The sequence below is a fragment of the Canis aureus genome, chromosome 33, assembly GCF_053574225.1.
Source record: "Canis aureus isolate CA01 chromosome 33, VMU_Caureus_v.1.0, whole genome shotgun sequence".
NCBI classification, from domain to species: Eukaryota; Metazoa; Chordata; class Mammalia; order Carnivora; family Canidae; genus Canis; species Canis aureus.
The window spans coordinates 27,208,594-27,221,106 of record NC_135643.1 but is presented as its reverse complement, the minus strand read 5'-3'; the positions used below and the strand labels follow the sequence as shown (position 1 = coordinate 27,221,106).

At 35.0% G+C, this 12,513-nt stretch overlaps 1 protein-coding gene and 1 long non-coding RNA gene across 8 annotated transcripts in view; one reads left to right on the top strand and one right to left on the bottom strand.

Moving 5' to 3' along the window:
• TBCK (TBC1 domain containing kinase) overlaps positions 1-12,513 on the top strand; it is a 222,592-nt gene that overhangs the window by 189,560 nt on the left and 20,519 nt on the right. For all 5 annotated transcript variants that reach the window (XM_077882204.1, XM_077882205.1, XM_077882206.1 and 2 more), the window contains one exon: positions 10,822-10,981. In XM_077882204.1, the coding sequence (XP_077738330.1) occupies positions 10,822-10,981 (160 nt within the window). The remainder of the gene's footprint in view (positions 1-10,821; positions 10,982-12,513) is intronic.
• The window catches only part of LOC144303818 (uncharacterized), a 53,745-nt gene that overhangs the window by 22,535 nt on the left and 18,697 nt on the right, over positions 1-12,513 (bottom strand). The window lies entirely within an intron of this gene.

The window sequence follows — 12,513 nt, the reverse complement described above, 5'->3', positions numbered from 1 at the left end:
CTCTCTCTAAAATAAATAAATGTCTTTTAAAAAAAATTCTTCTATTAAATTTTCCCAGATGCCTGGCTGGCTCAGTGGTTGAATGTCTGTCTTTGACTCAGGGTGTGACCCTGGGGTCCTGGAATCGAGTCCCACATCAGACTCCACACAAGAAGACTATTTCTCCCTCTGCCTGTGTCTCTGCCTCTCTCTGTGTGTCTCTTATGAATAAATAAATAAAATCTTAAAAAAAAATCTTTTCCCAAAACCTATCATTAGATTCTGATGTTTTAAACCTTAAGAAATGAAAGCCTATTGAAATCCTTATGATATTTTTAAAGGAATTATTTTGTAGTATATCTCTTAACTCTGACCAAGGTAAATCTTTGCAGTTAAACTCTAGGATTTATGTGAGTTTACTTCTCTTTTTATGAAGTTAATAAATATTTAATACTAGTAGATTCTTAAAATATTTATTTTTCCCACACCAACAAGATGTAATCCTATACAGTAGAGACCAAAAAAAAAAAAAAAACCAAAACTCTAATACCTTTTCCCAAAGAAGGTAAGTTATTTTTGAAGTGTTGTTTATAATGGTTTTCAAATTGTTTATAGTCTCTGTATATAATTTTTATCCTCTCTTTTGCTTTTATAATAAGATCATTTAAACAGGAAAGTTTGGCTAACACGTTTCTTCTATCTTCATAAAGGTGAAAATTTTCTCTTAATTTGTTCCTTCAGGAGACTAAGAATCTAAAGTTTAATCTCATCTTGTTTACCTATGTAAAATAATTGAAATGATTGTTTATGAAAGAGAGGGAGGCAGTTACCTTTCAGCAAAATAAGTTACTGTCTACCAATGAATATAAAGGATAGCCTTATCACCCCCTAGATCCCTCCTATGTATATAAGGGAGGAAAAGTATATTTTCCCTCTACCCTTCTAAATTCTTGGCTGGGGCTTCTGTAAGAGAAGACAAATTAATAAGAGAAAAGCATACAAATCAATTTAATGTAAGTTTTACATGACATGGGAGCCTTCATAAGGAAATAAATGAAAGAAGCCTTCATAAGGAAATAAATGAAGAAATGGTTAAACTGAGAGTTTTTATATGAGTCTTAATGAAGAGTGGAGAGTGGCAGGACCATTTGATAGGGCAAAAGGGAGTATGGCTAAATTTAGCTAAACTAAAGGAAACTTAGCAAGGCCTATTTGCTCACATTACTTGTCCCCCTGTCTTAGAGATACAGATATCCCCATCCTCTGCACATGCCATTTCTCAAATTCCTTCAGCTTAAATTTTCAGTATACCAAGATGCCATATTTAAGAGTACTGTATCTTGAACCCCATCACCTGAAATTCTGCTAAAGCTTTAGTCATTTAGCTTATGATACAAGTATTCCCAGTTAATAATACAAATACCCTGAAAGAAGAATATTTTAATCTATTATCAAGTCTTGTGATAAGGTAAGGAGAAGCCTATTAAGTCTGAGAGAACTACCCCTAACTTCTGTGGAGCCCAGTAGTATGGGTAAAGAATACAGAAAAGGAAATCTGGAGAACATAAAAACAGACTTTACCCACCTGACAATAAAGACATAATCTCAACTTTTTAGTAAGAAGGAAATTTAGAGATAATCTAATCTAAATTCAATATTAAAGCTGAACAGTTTATGTCAGAGAAGCTAACAGCTAAGTTTCTATTGAAATCATATTATTTTTGTTTTTATAAGAAAGAAACTTGAAATGTTAATCTACATAAAGGTTTAAGTCAGTTAAATTCTAATACATTACAGGAATTTCTGAGCAAACAATAACTGCATATTTTAAAGAGGCAATAGAAAGTGTTTCTCATATAGTGGCATAAATTTCATAAGTAATGTTAATAGTTTCAAAGATAATACACAAACCAAACTGTTGTTTTCTTTAATGGTTCTAAATAGAGTTTCAAATTTTCTGAAGTTCATATTAAGAGTGGTCTTAGTCATGTAAATGTGGGACCAACTGATACTATCTGTAAACAGAGGTACTTTGAAGGAATATTATTCTCATATCCTTGAATTGAAGGCTGAGGTTTTTGCAGCTTTATTTATAAAGCACTTACTTTTTTTAATATCAGAAGCTTTGGAAAGACAACCTCAGGCTTAAATTTTTTAATTTGAAAAACACATAAACTCCGTTGTTTTTATTATTATACCACATTATTCATTCTTAGTAAATGCTAGTGTTGCTCTTGTCTCTGTGTCCTAAAGAATTAGTTTCTAAAAATTTCTTCAAAGTAATTTAGAGATACTTGTGTTCAGAGCTGAATTAAGGTACATTAACTGTTGAAGAGCCCCTATTTGTTCTGAGACTCATCCACAGCCCTAGTTCCTGAGTGCCATATAGTCTCATTCAATCAGTCCGCCAATCCTATCTGAGGGCAGTGGGGAAACAGAGTTAAGTCAGAACCCCTGCTGACCAGGAGTTCACAATTTTATGGCTAAGAGAGACACATTAAATAGATAATTCCAATTCAATGTGAAATGGTTTCTGTTTGAGACACACCCAGAAGGCCATGGGAATATAAGGATGATCACCCAAGCTAGGTGATCTGAGGCAGGTCTTGGGAGACGTATAGTAATTACCCCAGAAATGAAGAGGAAAAGGACATTTTAGACTGAAAAAAAAAAATACTGTATGCATGCACAGAGAGGGTGAGAAGACACATTCAGGAAATTACAAGTACTCTGGATATGTGTGGCTGGAAAACATGAGGGTAGGAAATGACACCAAAGTAGGCAAAGGTAGCTTCATGGAGAATGTTGCATAACATGCTAAGAAATTTGAGTTTTATTCCAAAGACTATGAGAAAGTATTAAAGAATTTTGATCAGAGAAGTAGCATGCTCACATTTCTATCTTGTAGGGATTTATGCATGTGGAAGAAGATGAGAGTGGAGGTAAGGAACAGGCAAGACCAGAAGGATGGAATCCTTTGATATGCATAAACATTTCTCCATATTTGTAGTCACAAAGGGGGAGATCTTTAGCTTTGCCCTAAAATAAATCAGTTTTAGTAAACCCTTTGGGTCAATATCTATGCTGGAGAAAATCCAGAGAAATACATTTTAGTGCTATTTCTTTCCCTTTTCTCTTTCTATGTATTAAAAAAGGTAATTCTGTATCATAGCACTTACAAGTGTTGATAGGTGGTGGTGCCACTAGCTAGGAAGGCTATGAGATACTTAACATATTTGTGCTTATACAAGTTATTCTAGGTTTGACACAATTCTGAAATTCATTTACTCAGCAAATATACATGTATTCTAAGCACTGTATTAAATAAAGCATTATGAGAGTTCCATAGATGAGATAAATACAGATCCTATAAATTGTTTTAAGTCTTGATGGAAGTCAAGTATATTAGCATTAGGATGTTTTATATAAGATCAAACTGCTGGGCAGCCCCAGTGGTGCAGCGGTTTAGCGCCGCCTGCAGCCCAGGGCGTGATCCTGGAGACTGGGGATCGAGTCCCACATCGGGCTCTCTGTGTGGTGCCTGCTTCTCCCTCTGTCTGTGTCTCTGCCTCACTCTCTCTCTCTCTCTGTCTCTATGAATAAATAAAATAAAAAAATCTTTAAAAAAAAAAGATCAAACTGCTGTCATGGGAGATGTACAGATACTTTGGGAAGGCAAGTTTTCATGGAGGAAACACTTGAAGGATGGATGTTGTTTGAACACTCAAAAAATGGAGAAAAAATATTTAGGCAGAGAAAGCTGCAGGAGCTAAGCAGGACATATACTGGAAACAGTGTGTGACTGATGTGGTTGGAAGTGAAGTAGTTAGGTCTTATTCATGTGGACTCACCTGAGACATTTGGGCTTTGTCTTATAGGCAACCATGAAAGGTTTCTTAACAAGGATATGATAATCAGAAGTTTGTTTTTTAAATTTTAATTAACAGTATTGTGAAGAGAATGGATTTCCAAGGGAAACGATAAGAGTTGAAGAAAACAAAAAGCTACCATAATAGTCTGTGCTCAAGGGAGTAAGTATCTGAAATAGGCAGTTAGTCATGGGAACAGAGATAGGAAGATGAGATTTATTAGTGCTTTAAAATGTTGGATGTTGCCACTGATGAAGTTTAAACTGATTTGGTGGATGGTGATGTCATTCAAAGAAAGCAGCAACAGATTTAGCAAGGAGAAATGGTGATCTCTAAAGATACAATTTTCTATTGATTAATGCTATTTAATTACACTCTATATGAGGAAACTATGGGCTTAATTCCATATTCTCTTTTGGCTATTGTTATATTAAAGGTATAGCCTTTACTTTGGACTCTATAACACTAATTATAATTAGTTAGCATAGCAACCAAACAAAGCCAACAAAGTGGTTTGATGAAATGCTGGTGTGTTTCGTTTATAGAGGTATGAAGTCACTAAGTGTGGTACCCAGCAAAAATGCTGTGGCCTTTTAGTGTTTAGAAAAACATGAGATTGTTTCTGGGTTAAATTTTGAGCTGTTAGATATTTTAAAGCCATTATTAAATCCTTTTGTGAAGTGAACAATCTTTCTAGATTATGAACATTTACCTATTTAATATACCTATATTATTCTCAGAGGGATATTTTATGGTGCATCTACTTGTAATATTTGTTATATAGACTGACTTATAAATATAGGAAGGTCTTCATATCTTAGAAACCTAAAAGATGATGCATGTCATCCTTATCTGTTTATACTATTCTAATAATCCAAGTCTTTTCTCACACATGTTTTAAAATACTTGTTCTGACTTATTTATACATTGGAATACCAGATTTTGTTTAATGTGAAAATTTATTTTTATTATAAGTACACACTCGAATGCTTTTTTGGTAATGTCTACCAAATGGAATGTTGAGTTGAATGCTGTGTTTTGGAGAAAGGAACAGCTTACTGCAAGGTCACCAGTTGCCAATGAAAAATCACGTTTACTGGAATATATCACAGAGCGCAATCAGTGTAATAAACAACTTGATTCAAATACCTGACTAGGTGCCTGCTATACTATTTTTATAGCTACTATTGTTCTATAGTAGAGGTTTCATTGTAATTACTAATGATTTCTTTAATCACGTACTTTATCTTTTAATTCTTTCAAGACTGTCATCAAAAATCCTAATACTAAAAATGTTTTATGAACACTGAAAGGTTAAAAAGTTACTGTTTATGAGAGCCACTGCCACTTTTGTCAAAACCAATCTGAAAATTGTAATGGACATTGTTACACTATAAAGATGTATATATGATTGGAGGCAATTACCACATAAATACTTTGGCTTCTAGATTCTAAACTAAGTACTTTGAAGATGAAACTTTTTAAGTTCTTAGTTTCTAAAATAGCAGAGTGTCTGGCTGTTGGGTAGAGTACTCACTACAGAACTTCAAGTGTGGTTATTGCTTACCCCATATCTGTGTTTATGCTGACAAACAATGGCTTTTTTAAATACAAAAGGCAAATGTAGAGGATCCAAATTTTTGTCTAGAATATGAGGAAAGCAGTGAAGTGACACTTGTAATCCTCAAATATGTATTGTTGCATGCTGATTTCTAATACTGCCTTAGTATTAAGAACCCATACACACTTGTCTTCCACTGCAGTACAATGAAGTCAAACTGAAGTTCTTAAAGCATGGAGAAAGTGCTTATCTCAGATGTGTGTTCTCTAACATTTTGCTCTCCTTGCCATATTTTGCCCACTACTAATTAGTAACTATATGTCAGAAACTGCCTTCTATCACACTCTTATTCTGTCTAATTAACACAAAATATACGAAATCTGTCCTTCACTCAGTTTTCAGATACTTAATATTTTATTATGATTATGGAGGACTCAGAAGGTAAAGAAAAGTATTCAACTACCTACCTTTACAATATAATCTGGCAGCCTCTCACATGTTTAGAAATTGCATAACAGAGTTTTGCTTCATCATTATGATATAGGTTTCACATAAGAAACCTACATTTCGGGCAGCCCCAATGGCCCAGCGGTTTGGCGCTGCCTTCAGCCCAGGGTACGATCCTGGAGACCTGGGATCGAGTCCCGCGTCAAGCTCCCTGCCTGGAGCCTGCTTCTCCCTCTGCCTGTGTCTCTGCCTCTCTCTATGTGTCTGTCATGAATAAATAAATAAAATCTTAAAAAAAAAAGGAAAGAAAGAAAGAAGAGAGAGAGAGAGAAAGAAAGAAAGAAAGAAAAGAAAGAAAGCTACATTTCTAATGTAGGTAGAGAAACTTAAGTACCAAGGAAGCAAGAGCCTTAAATCAAAATTTTCTTCATTGTTCAACTTACTTAAATAAAAAAGTAATGTTCATGGTAAATGTATTAATATGTAATTAGGCCAATTTCCTTCTGTTATTTGCCAGTAATGTAGTTAAGGATAGATATTTAGAGGTTTGACTACTCTAAGAGCATTCATGCTTACCTAATCCTATTTGCACTAGTTTTATGACAAGTGAGTTCTTGGATGAGTACTTTTAAATGTTTTCTAGAACTTTTTGATTGAACTAAACTAAGAATAGTGGAGTGTGGTTTAAAGTTTTTATTTCTGTTGTACCTTATCTTTCAAAATGTTAAGATAGGTGCAGCCTCGGTGGCGCAGCGGTTTAGCACCGCCTGCAGCCCAGGGTGTGATCCTAGAGACCCAGAATCCAGTCCCACATCGAGCTTCCTGCATGGAGCCTGCTTCTCCCTCTGCCTGTGTCTCTGCCTCTCTCTCTCTTTCTCTCTCTCTGAATGAATGAATGAATGAATGAATAAATAAATAAATAAATAAATAAATAAATAAATAAATAAATAAATCTTTTTAAAAAAATGTTAAGATAGCTTTAAAAAGGTTTGGAATACTTATGCATTTTGGTTTATAATTTTCTTTTTCCCAAAAAGTCTCTGCTACCATCATATTTTGTCAAGCATTTTAACATTTAATATAGATTTTTAAAAAATCAAACTATAAAGCACAACCAACAGAAAATCCTAGGATAGTAACAAGTTTATGACTTATGTCTAGTAACTAAAAAGCATTTTGGACTGAAATCTTTAAAAGCACGTAAGAAATTGGTGATGAGTTGATAAAACCATCTAGATGGTCCTCTATGATTTAGATACAGATTTTAGATATTGGGTATTTGGGTACACATGAGTACTTTTTTAAGCCAAGTATTTGTAGAATTTATCTTGTTAAATAAATATTATTTTTAGAGTCACTAATTTTCTAATATGTAGCTGAACAAATTATATATAGCAGGCTTTCAAGTGTAACTTACATTGTAAAGCTTAACACAGTTTAAGCATTGTCTTTTGTCTTTTATTTTTTATTTTCAAGGGAGAGAAACTAATTGGCTCAGCCAGCATCAGATATTCACCTTCACCCTTCCCTTCTCTACTGTCTGTTCAGCCATGATTGTGGAAGGATCATCTGATACAAACATGATAATCTAGGCTCACCCTTTCATGGGAACAATAGTTGAGGCTCTTTCAAACAAAGTGGGAGGTGGGCAAACAACCCAAATATATCTAGGATAGATTTGTACAGTTTTTGCTACTATAAAAGCACTGGAAAGAAAAAAATGTTCACAGTTGATAAGGGCTGTTTGATAAACACAAATTCTCTTGCAACTGATTCAGACTGGCAAATGTAGAATCATTTGCGGAAAACATTTGAGTTGTTAGGTTCTTAGTTTGTGGTATCCAAATTTTTCATTTTAAGACATGTCCTACCTGAATATAAAAGTACTATCAGAGTAATTATATGCTGAGAAGAAAGCCCTGACTGTTGATGAAAACTGCAATTGAGAATATTCAGTAATTGTCAATGTTTGAGAAACTAGTGCTGATAAGATCCAGAGGTGATCCACCCATAATCATAAATTATTTGTCCAATCTAGAAGACTGTAATTAAACAATGTACACTGGTATGCTATGCTAGTGTTTACTTGACCTCTTTTCTAATTTTTCAAAACTTTTTATAGTTCTTTCCTTTGTTACTAATGCCAAAAAAAAATGATGAAGCAGCAACCGAGTAGAAAATTTCAAATGTAAGATATATGGTCAATCTTTGCCATCATTCTTGAGAGTGGGAGCCTCAATTTCTCCTCTCACCATTAATGAGAGAGAAAGAGAGGCAGAGAAACATAAAGAGAGAAGTAGAATTCTAAAGATGAACCTACGAACTGGGGCAATTGAGAAATTGTCATGTCAATAAGTAATTATAATTTTCCCCTTCTACAATGATGACTAATGAGTTTTGAGGAGGGATATTAGTCGCTTGTGGCATAACTTTTTAAAATTCTATTGCTCTTCCATTTTTTAAGAGACATCTAAGGGAAATGCCTCTATTGAGCATATAAATATCCCTCCATGGTCATCAGTCAGTGATTGTTGAGGGAGGGAAGACAGATTGCCTAGACTTCTTATAATAAACGAGTCTTCACATAATAGCCTTTCTTCACATTGTTGCCAAAGTACAAATGTGATTTGTAAATTCTCTGCTTAAAATAATTTTTGATTTTCATTGTTCTAGGATAAAGACTAATATTATCAACATGACCTACAAGACCCTGCTTGGTCTGGCCTCTGAATTCATTTCTCAGCTCATCTTACCTCATGCTACACTTGTTCTCTAAATTCTGCTGGCACTGGCCTTTGTTTCTCTTTATGGGCCATGTGCCTAACACTTCTATAAGCCTAATATTCTGCATGAAATGTTTATCCCTTCCACTACCCTGTCCCACCTCCACTCCATCCCTTTGTCTAATTAACTTTTATTAATTTTTCCAATTTTAACTCAACTGTCACTTGCTTTCTCAGTGAAAACATTTGCTGCCCTCCCCAAGTTGATATATCCTATCAGAGCATCTTATCCCTCTCTTCTAGAACAATTTTCACAGTTATTTTATGTTTATTTGAAGAGTTATTTGATTAATAATAACATTTAAGAATGGCTTCCTCAGGGCACCTGGGTGGCTTAATTGGTTAAGTGTCTACCTTAACCATGATCTCAGAGTCCTAGGATCAGCCTCACCTCAGGATCCCTGCTCAATGGGAAATCTGCTTCTCCCTCTCCCTCTGACCCTCGCTCTCACTTGTGCATTCTCTCTCTCTCTCTCAATTTCTCTAAAATAAATAAAAATCTTTTTTAAAAAACCTTCCTCTATACACTCTCTATATGAAGAATTGTCTTTTTAATTGTACTTTATTTTGGGGGGATATATATATCCCCCCAAATATATATATATATATATATATATATATATATATATATATATATATGATATATGGGCCTTTATTTTTAAATTTTCTGTAGTAAATCTGGAGAGTCCAAGAAGCATAATTTGTTAAACATCATGGCATCTATTGGCAGGAACAGGTATTATTGACAGATAATAAATAACATTAAACAGGATCTCACATTTCAAATAAATTTAAATACCTTGGGAATTGTTGAAAGACTAAAATCATAATTATTATTTAATCTACCTCTCTGGTTTCATCACCACTTCTTGAAATATGCTATGCCTTAGTTGGGGGCATATTTTTTAACACCATATGATGTTACTAATACATGCTTTTAATTCCAAAATTAAAAGTAATACTCAGTGAAGTCATATGAACGATTCTAAAGTGCAAATATAATAATACATTACCCCTTTAGAGAGCATAAAATTGGAAAGAATAGAAATATCAGCTAAATTCAGTTGAGAAATGGACAACAGAAGTGTTTCCAACCAGTGCTAATGACCTAATCAACTCTAAAGAGGGTCCTGGTTAGCAGTCACTTGCCTAAAGTAGATAGGTTTTATAGTATCAAGTTAGGTCTGAGAATATGTGATTGACTATATTACTTCAGAGCTGTAAAATAATCATGGTAATAATAATGAACTGAAAGCCATGAATATTGTGCAACCCATGGGATTGCTGCATCCTGATCACTTTTGCAATACTTTGTTTAATCAGTGAAGTCTTTCAGTTTTCAACTCATCTTCTTCCTTTCCTTTTTTCATTACATTTTCATATTTAACTTTTTTTTCTGTAGCAGTACCTTACTTCATTTAGATAAAATACTCACTAGAGCATTCAAGACGTTAAGAACTGTCAAAGTTCTTAAGGGGAGGGGTGGTAGGTAGGATGCCTGGGTGGCTCAGTGGTTGAGTATCTGCCTTGGGCTCAGGGCATGACTCCCACATTGGGCTTCCCTCGAGGAGTCTGCTTCTCCCTCTGCCTATGTCTCTGCCTCTCTCTGTATGTCTGTCATGAATAAATAAATAAAATCTTTAAAAAAAAAGTTCAGGGGGGATAAAACACTAAAAACTAGAAGTAAAATAAATAAGTCTTTGAAGTAGTAATTAGTAAAAGCTTATTGTGCACATACCAAAAAGTCTACAAATCAGGAGCACTCAAACAAAAGTGTGAAATGAGGTTCAAGGATATATTGTTATAAAGCAGCTTTTACAATGTGGAGGCAGTTACTGTTTATTTTTGACTTTGGTTACAATATTAGAATTTTCTTAAATGAAAAGGAATTGATTAGGGGTTACCTCAACAATTTGGGGCAACAATTTAAGTTTTATGATTTTCAGAGGCATAAGCCAGAAGTGACCAAGGTTAAGTTGGCCTCACTTGTCTTGCAAAATAAGTCAAACTAAAGTTTGCTTGTATGACTAAACTAGTTTTGTCTGCTCAGGGAATTTTTAAATCTGGTTTTGTTTGTACATTTATTTCAATGTACTGTCTTCTGTGAATCAATTCCCTCTGTGAGTTTCCCTCACACACTCACTTCTACACACAAATGTTTTCCTTAAGCTTTCTTTCTCAGTTTTATTCGGGGTCATATTTCAGGCAGCATCAACATTCCATTCAGTGCTGCCTTCACTGCAGAAGGAGAGCTTACCCAGGGCCCTTTCACTACTGTGCTCCAGAGCTTCAAAGGAAAGGTCATTGTCATCGTGGGGCATGTGGCAAAGCACACAGCAGAGGTAAGTGTATGCAGAAATGTCATATGCACATAATTGTTTTAGGAGAGCTTGGTTCTTGTCTTAGGGAGTAGAAGAATGAATCTCGAGGACAAAAGAAAATGAGCAAAGTGATAGAAGTTTATGAAGCAGAGATACAGAGAAAGCTCTCAAAAGTGAGAGGGTCCCAATAGGGTTGCCACTGAGGGCATTTACAGTCTGTCTTTTATAGGAAACTGACCAGGGAACTTGGCAAATTTCTTGTCAACATCAGGGTGGATATTTAGAACAAACATAGTGGACTTGTAACAAGCAAGATTTTTTTTTTTTTTTTTAATATGGTGAGCACAGGGGATCCCTGGGTGGCTCAGCGGTTTGGTGCCTGCCTTTGGCCCAGGGCGTGATCCTGGAGTCCCGGGATCGAGTCCCATGTCAGACTCCTGGCATGGAGCCTGCTTCTCCCTCTGCCAGTGTCTCTGCCTCTTTCTCTCTCTCTCTCTCTCTCTCTCTCTCTCTCTCAATCTCTCTGGGTGTGTGTCTATCATAAATAAATAAGTAAATAAGTCTATAAATAAATAAATAAATAAGGTGAGCACAAACACGGTGTTCCCTTATTTCTGATTAATATCTCCTCCTATCCTTTCTCTATATCTGGGACTTCTGTAGCCATTACTTAGTAGCCATTAAGGAGGGATACTTCCTAACATTTAGAGCTAGGGAGCCAGGTTCATTTTTTTCTGATTTTTCTGTCTCACCTCTTGGGTTGGGTAGGAACCTGACTCTGGGGCCTTTCCTTATCTTTCCCTGCCTAGCCCCGTCTGCCCCTAACTCATTCCTACATCATAATGATACCCGGAAGAGTATATTTCCACAGGAATTAGCCACAAATCAAACGAGCTTTCAAGATCTGACTATATTCTTACACTGAAAAGCTTATTCACCTTTTCCAAGTAAAAGAATTAATGCTTTTTTCTCGGTGTGCAACATCAAGATCAGTAGTAAACTTAGATCCAAATGATAAGCTATGATGTTTCATTTTTGTTTTTGTTTTTGAACTTCTTTCTGAAATTGCATAGAAATAGCTTCTATTCTTTCCATGGGAAAAGCACACTGGGGCTTGGCTGGGTTCTCTGAAAGCTTATCATGATGGAATTTATTGGATTTGGAGATTTTATTTACTGTAGGCTCAAAACTTTTTGATGATAGAGAATTCAGGAAGGATATCAATTTTCATATACGAGAATATGAAAAAATAAAATGTTTCCCTCTTCCCTATGTTCTAAGTGAATTGAAAATAAAACAAGGAGTAGCATATGGAGGTCAAAAATATCACTTATTTTTTTTTTATAAAAGACAAGTTGGAAAATATAATTTAATATGAGAGCCAAATGGGCTTGCTCACAAATCCCCCAGAACTGGTGAACATAATCCAGATACAGGCAACACTGAACCAGGATAAACCCTTTTTCTAAAGGAGGGACGAATCTGTTCCTGGAAAAGTAATAGAAGTAGTTTGTTCCTGCAGGTAGCTTATTTCCAGAATGAAGAAAGGTAAG